General features: G+C 42.0%; 1 protein-coding gene across 10 annotated transcripts in view; it reads right to left on the reverse strand.

Annotated features, from left to right (window-relative positions):
* FRRS1L (ferric chelate reductase 1 like) overlaps positions 1-10053 on the reverse strand; it is a 36012-nt gene that overhangs the window by 16883 nt on the left and 9076 nt on the right. For 5 of the 10 annotated variants that reach the window (XR_015132096.1, XM_086315874.1, XM_086315876.1 and 2 more), the window contains 2 exons: positions 6219-6303; positions 3976-4114 (listed from right to left, as the gene is read on the reverse strand). Coding sequence is in view for 7 of the 10 variants with exons in the window: in XM_086315874.1 (XP_086172000.1) it covers positions 3976-4114; positions 6219-6303 (224 nt within the window). In the remaining 3 variants the exon portion in view is untranslated. Of the gene's footprint in view, positions 1-3975; positions 4115-6218; positions 6304-6869; positions 8910-10053 lie in introns of those variants that run through there. The other 5 variants (XR_015132098.1, XR_015132097.1, XM_086315878.1 and 2 more) reach the window with 2 other exon arrangements.

Raw genomic sequence — 10053 nt, forward strand, 5'->3', positions numbered from 1 at the left:
CAGCTCTCTAGTAGTCCTGCTGAAAACACAGACACTTAACCTAATCATAAGCAAACAATTAAATCCAAATTGAAGGTCATTCTAAAAAAAAAGTGGCCTGTAACCTTCAAAAGGGTCAATATCATGAAAGACCAAAAAAGAAAAAGCTAAAAAACTGTTTCAAAATCAAGAAGAAGACTAAAGACATTGTCATGTCAATACATGACAACTAATGGTGTTCCTAGACAGAACCCTGCATCATAAAATAAAATTTTTGATAAAGCATAGCATTGCGGCAAAGGGCAACTTTTGATAGTGGACAGTGTATCTGATAATACTACGGTATCTATGTTAAACTTCCTGAATTTAATAAATTATATAATGAAAAAGAATATCCTTGATCTTAGGAAATACCTGCTTAAATATTTAGAGTTAAAGGGTCATGATACCTTCAATTTAACCTCTCAAGTTTGTAGAAAATAATAAAAATCATAAGTAGTAGAAGTCAGAGTAGTAGCAGCAGTTGCAGCAACAGCAGAGAGAGATAAAGCACGTATGGCAAACATTACTGTTTGTGAGAATGTTCTGGAACCAGCTGGTGGTGGTTCCACACCATGAATGTAGTTAATGCCACTGAACTGTATACTTTCAGTTCAGTTCAGTTCAGTCGCTCAGTCATGTCTGACTCTTTGCAACCCCATGAATCGCAGCACACTAAAATGGTTAAAATAGTAAGTTTTAGGTTGTATATGTTTTACCACAATAAAAAGTTACCATTTGGTGAAACATATATATAGGAGTTTATGAGACGACTCATTGGAAAAGACCCTGATGCTGGGAAAGATTGAGGGCAGGAGGAGAAGGGGATGACAGAGGATGAGATGGCTGCATCACCAACTCAATGGACATGAGTTTGAGCAAACTCTGGGAGATAGTGAAGGACAGGGAAGCCTGGCATAGTGTCCCAAAGAGTTGGACACAACTTAGCAACTGAACAACAGGTGAAACATCTATATATATATAGGAGTTCATGGTCCTATTGCCAGCATCTGTTGGATCATAAAGAAAGCAAGAGAATTCCAGAAAAACATCTACTTCTGCTTCATTGACTATGCTAAAGTCTTTGTGTGGATCACAACAAACTGTGGAAAATTCTTCAAGAGCTGGGAATACCAGACCACATTACCTGCCTCCTGAGAAATCTGTATGCAGGTCAAGAAGCAATAGTTAGAATAGGACATGGAAGAAATGAACTGGTTCAAAATTGGAAAATGAGTGCGTCAAGACTGTATATTGTCACCCTTCTTCTTTAACTTATATGCAGAATACATCATGCAAAATGCTGGGTTGGATAAAGCTCAAGCGGGAATCAAGACTTCCAGGAGAAATATCTGTAACCTCACATATGCAGATGACTCCACCCTTATGGCAGAAAGAAAAGAGGAACTAAAAAGCCTCTTGATGAAGGTGAAAGATGAGTGAAAAAGCTGGCTTAAAACTAAACTTTCAAAAAATGAAGATCATGGCATCCAGTCCCATCACTTCATGGCAAATAGATGGGGAAAAAATGGAAACAGTGACAGACTTTATCTTCCTGGGCTCTAAAATCACTGCAGAAGGTGACTGCAGCCATGAAATTAAAAGACGCTTACTCCTTGGAAGAAAAGCTGTGACAAACCTAGACAGTGAATTAAAAAGCAGAGATGTTAATTTGCCAACAAAGGTCCGTCTAGTCAAAGCCATGGTTTTTCCAGTGGTCATGTACAGATGTGCGAGTTGGGCCACAAAGAAGGTTGAGCACTGAAGAACTGATGCTTTCAAACTGTGGTGCCAGAGAAGACTCCTGAGAGTCCCTTGGATAGCAAAGAGATCAAACCAGTCAATCCTAAAGGAAATCAGTCCTGAATATTCATTGGAATGACTGCAGCTGAAACTCCAATACTTTAGCCACCTGATGCAAAGAGCCAACTCATTGGAAAAGACCCTGATGCTGGGAAAGATTGAGAGTGGAAGGAGAAGGGGGCAACAGAGACTGAGATGGTTGGACGGCATCACCGACTCAATGGACATGAATTTCAGCAGACTCCAGGAGGTGGCAAAGGACGGAAGATTGGCATGTGGCAGTCCACAGAGTCGCAAAGAGTTGGACATGACTGAGTGACCGGACAACAATGACAACGGTCCTATTCCTGCAACTTGTCTATAGGATTAACATTAAAAAAAAAAAAAAACTAAAAAAGTTAAAGGTGTTTATCAGCTATAAGAAATGTACCCCTCTGTGGAGAATGCTGATAATGAGGGAGGCTCTGCGTGTGTGGGGACAGGGTATATGGAAATTTTCTGTACCTTCTTCAGTTTTGCTGAACCTAAAACCTCTCTAAAGAATAAAATCTAATAAAGAAATCAGCAATTCATTATTTCCAAAAAAAATAGTCAATGACTATTACAAAGAGGTTCCATTTTGCTTTTCCTGTGCATCAGGTTTTGAAAATTTTTAAATCTGTACTTCTTAGAGTAATAGAAAGAGAAAAAGAAACCTAGATTTTGAAGGCCTTTAGATAGCAAAATGTCAAACATGAAATTTGGATGCTTCTTACTCAACCTCCCTCCTCTGAGCCCTCTAATGGTAAGGGTGAGTGCACCATGGGTGCAAATCCATTCCTGGACAAGAAATGGTCAGTTGCACTGCAAGCCAGCCTGTTGGATGGCACACAACCACTCTTTCTCCCGTTGACCCTGAAGTAGGAGACAAATGATGTAGACTAGTATCCATGCAGTCTTACCAGGTGGACCCATTGTTTTGCCGCCTGGAATGAGAAGCTCATTCTTCTAGCGACCTCTCCAAAACCAAACTCAATGGAGTTTTCATTGCTTAGCCTGATCCCCAAATCTCTTCTTATGACCCACCTATAACCCAGGTCCAATCCACTGGCAAAAGCCTGTCAGTATTACCTTCAAAACATACCTGAAACCTGGGCCCTTCCCACCACTCTTGCTGCCCCCATCTCATTCTAAGAGCCTCAAAACAGACCAGATGAAGAGAAGCATCTTATCCAAAAAGCAGCCGCACATGCAAAGGTTCAATGGCCTAAGAAAGTGTGGCTGTCTGGGAAGCACCTTGGCACAATGCATGGCAAATGACGAGGCTCTGGAAGAAAGAGGGCAGAATGCAGCAGAGGCACAGAGAGAAGCAGAGATAAGCAACGGACAGCAACCTGGGTTCCTGCCTGTTCCTGTCCACAGTCCTTTCTGAGGGCCAGATGCATTCTTGACAAGGTATGATGTGGAATATTAAATTGTTGGGCCAATTCTTCACTCCCCTGTTGTCGTATTATATATCTACACCTTCACAAGGCCTCTTGGTTGGGAAGGATACTTCTCTGCCCCTTCATTCTGGGTTAGGCTGGGCGACTTACTCTGGGCAATGGAGTATTACCAGCAGATGTGATGTGAACACAGGTTTGAAATCAGCTTGGATGACTCTTGTGTTTCTACCTCTGCCATGAAAAAAACATGCCTTGGGAGCCACTGGTTCCAGAATGATTAGACAGTACCTGAATCCAAGCCATGGACTGGAGCCAAAAGCAACCGAGTCCCAGCCAATCCATACACATGTGAGCAACAAATCAATGCTGACTGTTATCAGCCATGTGGTTTGGTGGGGCTCTCTTGCAGCATGACTGTGGAATTAACTAATGAATACAAGTACCAGGAGATACCCTATACTCTCATAACCAACCCTTCCTTCTCCATTTAAAATAACTTGAATTATTTTTTTTTAACTTGTAATCGGAGAGACATAACTAGTATAATGGCTATCATGCTGTGATCAATTTACTTGCTTGGATAAAGAAAATCAAATACCAAGAATTGGCTTCTCCCATTTAAAAGTGGCACGGGTGCTTAGGGAAACATAACCACGCTCATTCTCTAAAATCTAAAGTGGTACAGCAGACTGAAGAGAAAAATCACCTTCCACCACGATTTGTGTCTTACCATTTTCTTGTCTGAAGAGAATCCAACTGCAACCCAACCATCGGTGTCTGCACTCAGCTCAAATTCCACATCAGCCCCTATCATCCGGTAGCTAAGGAAGTAGTCACAGGTTTCTGCATTACAGCCCGGTTTGCCGTATCTATAGGGTATACCGAAACAGGTATTACTGCTTCCGCCTCTACGTCTTCAAAACACATTAAGAGAGCATCTCTGTGTCAGGCAGAATGCTAAGCAATATGAATCAGATCTCTGCTCCCTGGGATCTCAAAATCACAATTTCATCCAGCAGAGACTGCAAAGATGATCTGCTCCTCTTTATCTATGTACAAACAAGGTCCAGAGATGAGAAGGGACTTGCTGAGTGAATCAAGCTGTGGCACGGGCCTCAAGTCCTAGCCAGGGTTCTCGACATCTTATTAGAGTTTCTCAAATATTCACAATTACCAAATTATTTCTGACTCCTTTTAGAGAACAAAAAAATCCTGAGTTAATAATGTAAATAATTTAGATTGCCATTTCTTTTCATTTACAAATTTTCAATTAACAAAAATGGACAAACTGAATACAGATTAAACTACAAAACCAGGACCTTTTAAATTCATAGCATTCAGGGGAAAATGATGTCATTGGCTGAAACTGACTTCCTGCTTACCGCCCCCCCCTCCATGGTATGTCTGATTCAACTCTGCAGGGTCTTTATTTTGAGCCTGTGTCTTATTACGAGTCACGACTCCATTCTCCTCTACTTTTATCTGTTTGAACTGCTCCAAAACCCTTATACATACAGGGCACCAAACGAATGCCTCATTTACTTATATTCACTGGATGCGAATGCATCATTTACTTAAAAAATCTGCCTTTGCTCTATTGAGCTGCTTGGGACTAATAAAATTCAGACACTAAAGTAAGATGTTTATCCAGATAATCAGATTATGCATTCGTTAATCCGTTTAAGGAGCATCGTTGCAATGAAAACATGAATTTAAATTTTCTTACAGAGAACTTGTGGATCCTTTGAGGACCAGCAAGCCCTAGTTTTAGGAATACTGCCTTTCAGAAATGACTGAAAACTGCAGCAATGGATGGGATAATCTAAGCTCAGATAAAAGGTATCTAAAGGTATAGGATGCAAGGCTGCTAAGTACTGATGGAGGAGGGAGACAGGGAACATGCAGCTTTGCAGGCAGGTACCCTGAGCAGCTGGCAAGGGGTGTAAGCTCAAGACCACAGGAACCGGAGTGAAAAAGCTGCAACGAGTGAGCAAAGCTAAGTGAGTGGGCCAGAAAGCAAGTCTCCCTGAAGCCAGCAGGGCACTAAAACTCCTTTTCTTCTCAAAAATATCCCCTAATCACCAGAATTATTCATTGTTGGCTATCTTCCTCAATAACAATAGTATCACTAGATTTTTTAAAATTCCTTAGAAATACTCTTGCAATCCAAAAACTCAAAACCCCTGTATTCAGTTTTTAGTCCTTGGACTTTGAGTCCCAAACCAAAAAAAAAAAAAAACACATTCATTGCAATGGCAATCAAAATCTTTACTCTAGGACAATTTGTTTTTGGAAATAAAGGACTCAAAGAAAAGGAGGCTTTCTCAAACAAAGCAGAGCTGTCTAGATGGAAAGTCACTGTCTAGCTGTTTTCTAGCTCCAGTCTATCACATCCAGATAGAATACTACTAATAATCAGGCACTAGATCTGAAATAACTAGCTGGACACTAGAATCAGTGCGTACTGACTAGCTAGGATCATATAGCTATCCACAGTCATGACTATTGTTTTAAAAAGGAATTGGGTCTTAGACATATCTGTTGGGTTGCCCCAAATGTTCGTTTGGGTGTTTTTTTCCGTAAGATGTTATGGAAAACCCAAATGAATATTTGGGCCAAGCCAATATTATTGCCTGTCCTGCCCACACCCGTACTGAATGAACAGAGACAAATTCTGTCATGTAATTCTTCTTCATACAACCAACTGGTTAGACCCCCAAGTCAATGGCATACAGTCATAAATGAAGTCATAAACGAACCAGAGAAGTAAGTTCTAGGGCCAAGGGGCGTGAGACAGCTCAAGGCCTTTAAGGCTGCAACCTGGGCTGGCCTCTGGAAATAGGTTACATTCGCGCTGAAGTTATGAGGGGTGTGGGCCCCTGGTGAGAGTGAACTGCATGCAATTTAAATACTACCTTGAGAAGCAAATCAAAGTCTTAGCTTTAAAGTTCTCCAACTCACAGATCTACCAACCTAAAGCAGCCCTTAGTCTTTCCACAGTCATCCACTTTGATTTTGGCAAATGGATCCACAGGAGGAGCAGTAGGGAAAGGGTAACCTGGCCAGTGAGAAGAAATAAAGTTAGAAAATCCAGGAACAGCGTTTCCAATGAGAAAAGCTACTTTTTAGTAGGTTGACTATTCTCTATCGCATGAGTCTAGAAATGGTCAAAGCCTCAGAAAACAGCTCAGTTGATGCCTAATCACCCTCTTCATGAGGGCAGGTGTGGGGCACACATCTTTGAACCCAGCCTATGTGTTAACTGAGAAAGGGCTTTCTCCTCACTTACAGGTAGGGTGCCTGGGGTACTGAGAGAAGACATAACATCATAAGCACTGGCTCACCAGTGTCCACTGAAAGCATGAAAAGAGAGTTTTATTCCATACACCTGCTCTAAGAGAAAGAATGAACAATTCTCTATTTGATAGCAGAGGCTTTCCATTTACAGCTATATATTACAATAGGATCTCTCTGTTTCTGTGAACTTGTTTTTCATCAAGCTGTAGAGGACATTTTCATATCTCATAGAAATTTGTTAATCCCATCATTTCATGCATCTTTCTTATAAGATGACTTAACATCATAATGCTTTCAACCACAAGTCAAAGGAGAGCCTACACTGCGTTTCCAGTTTGTGCCCACAAATATTTTTATTCTAGGCTGTTCACTCCGTGTACACAGGAATTGTGTGTGATTCATCTGGTATTCTCTGCCCAGCACACTGCCTGGCACTGGACATTGAAATGATTATGCAACGAATCAATTAAATCACCCATAGATATTAGGCAATGTAAATACACTTTTAAAAAATTATTGTATTAGTTTTTCTTTTCTCACTATTCTGAAGTCTTTTGTGATTTGTAATGCTTTTTTAAACGAGGTTTTGTTTACTTTGTTTCATTAAATTATACTTAAAGACCAACAGGTCACACTTGCCTGGTTTATATCTGTACGTTTTGTGTTCATTTCTACTACCCTAGATCTTTTTTTTTTTAATTGGAAGATAACTGCTTTACAATGTTCTGCTGGTTTCTGCTGTACAATGTGAATTAGCTATCAGTTCAGTTCAGTTCAGTCGCTCAGTCGTGTCCGACTCTTTGCAACCCCATGAATCGCAGCACACCAGGCCTCCCTGTCCATCACCAACTCCCGGAGTTCACTCAGACTCACGTCCATCGAGTCAGTGATGCCATCCAGCCATCTCATCCTCTGTCATCCCCTTCTCCTCCTGCCCCCAATCCCTCCCAGCATCAGACTCTTTTTCCAATGAGTCAACTCTTCACATGAGGTGGCCAAAGTACTGGAGTTTCAGCTTTAGCATCAGTCCTTCCAAAGAAATCCCAGGGCTGATCTCCTTCAGAATGGACTGGTTGGATCTCCTTGCAGTCCAAGGGACTCTCAAGAGTCTTCTCCAACACCACAGTTCAAAAGCATCAATTCTTCGGCACTCAGCCTCCTTCACAGTCCAACTCTCACATCCACACATGACCACTGGAAAAACCATAGCCTTGACTAGCCGGACCTTTGTTGGCAAAGTAATGTCTCTGAATTAGCTATAAGTATACATATATTCCCTCCCTCTTCAGCCTCCCTCCCACCCCTCCTCCACCTTACCCCTCTAGGCTGAGTACCCTACATGTTGATCAAATGCTAAAGTACAACCCTACCTTCTCACCATCCTTAAGTACTTGGGCAAAATGCATTCCTTTTTCTACTTTCATGCTTGTTTTATGCTAAGTCCTGTGTCCACTTCAGTACTATAGACTGAGTTCTGCCTTGGATGAGTTTTGGTATTTATTGAGTTCAATGCTACAACTATGTCAAGCATCTTCCTATACAGTCTTCCTTTTAGCTTTCACTACAATGCCGTGGACTTTTTTTTCTCAGGATATTTATCCAGGAATGCAACGACTACCTATGTTGGCTAAGATTCTAGAGGTGTCTGAAAGAGATAATCCCACGTCATGTTTCTGACTAAGGTTCCCCATCCTCCTCCATTATACTTTCTAGCATCTAGAATCATTCATCAGCATGCAGCAGGTTTCCAGCTCAATCAACGCCAGTCATTATTATTACTGGTTTATTATTACTGTTACATTTTTAAACTGACCATTGGGTAAGATTATCTTTAGAAGAATGGGTTTCTAAGCTCCAAGTAAGAGCAAGTTTTAGAACAAAGGTTACTTATAAATGTACTGAACTAGCTTATTTAGTGTTGGCAAATGGCTCGTTTGTCGGGGTTTTGCTAGCACTGATTCCCTTTTATCTTATATGCTTCTAAATCTTGGAATGAGAACTTAGGTTGTCAAATGAATTTCGGCATCATTTAATCATGTCACGTTTCTCTCATTTTGTAAGATGTTGTTAAAAGTTATTTATTTTTGGCTGCAGTGGGTCTTTGCTGCTGTGGGTGGGCTGTCTCTAGCTGCAGCGAACAGCGGCTGCTCTCCAGTTGCACGGCGTGGACTTGTAGTGGTGGCTTCTCTTGCTGCAGAGCACAGGCTCTAGAGAGCCTGTTTCAGCAGTTGCAGCACGCTGGCTCAGTAGTTGTGGTGTGTGGGCTTCGTTGTCCTTTGGCGTGTGGAATCTTCCCAGACCAGGGATAGAACCTGTGTCCCCTGCATTGGCAGGTGGATTCTGAGCCACTGGACCACCAGGGAAGTCCTGTATAAAATATAACCAGGGAGGATGCTGTGTAATAAAGAATTGGATGGGTTTTTGTTCCTGGTTCCTGGCTGGGAGGGAGAGAGACTCTAAATCCTTGGAATTTCCCAGTGGGTCTTTGTTATTCCTGAGCCCCTTGGGATCACACCTGCTTTTATGCTAAGAGATAAGATCACTCAGGATGGAGGCTGGTCACTAGGAAAGACCCAACACATGGGTACAGGTTTGGGGCTTTGAGCCAGCCCCACCTGGGGCAGGGAGGAGGCGAGGGTATAAGGGCTGGAGATTGAGTTCAATAATGTAGCTAATGATTAAATCAGCAATGCTTAGGTGATGAAACCCCAACAGAAACTTTGGACACTGAAGCTGAATGCATCTTCCTGGTTGGTGAATACACTGAAGTGCCAGGAGGGTGACAAGTCCTGATTCCATGGAGAAGAATATTTCCTTCCAGGACAGGACATGAAAAGTGCATTTGTGGGCTCCCAGACTCTGACCTGTGTGCATCTTCATTGGCTGTTTCTGAGTGTTCCTGAGTTCCTTGGTACTAAAACTATATGCACAGCCCATTTCTGAATCCTCTGAGATATTCTAGTGAATTACAGAACATGAGAGGGATTGTGGGTGCTCCTTGGATTGGTAGCCAGCTGGTCTGAAGTGAGGACAGTCTTGTTGCAGACCATGCCCTTTAACCTTTAACTCATGTTGGGCTCATGAGTGCCAGAACTGAATTTCAAGACAACAGCTGGGTTTGGTATCAGAAGATAAGCACAGCAATATTTTTTTTTCCTGAAATTAAATGATCTCCCTATTTGGAATAAAGTCAATTGGGACCACATGCCAATTTATAAGCTCCTATATCTCAGCTACAGCCCAGCCTCTACAGTCAGCTCTAGGATGGGCTAGGACTCTGCAAACCATATTTCTCCTCTGCCAGCTGGCTAGGTTCTGCCAAAAGGAAACATTAGAGGGAGGCTGGGAGGCAGGAGGATCTGCCAAAACAAGACCATTTGTTCCTGTTTGACAGCCGTCCAATCAGCAAGTCCTCAGCAACTCCACTTCATCCTTGCAGTGGCAATTGGTTTGAGTTTCCAGCCTTTTTTCTTTTTCTTTTCTAGCTGTTTTCTAGACTCCCAGAACCAGC

Source organism: Bos grunniens, chromosome 8 (assembly GCF_055505025.1).
Source record: "Bos grunniens cultivar Pamir isolate PY7600 chromosome 8, Bosgru_T2T1.0, whole genome shotgun sequence".
In the NCBI taxonomy this organism is placed as follows: Eukaryota; Metazoa; Chordata; class Mammalia; order Artiodactyla; family Bovidae; genus Bos; species Bos grunniens.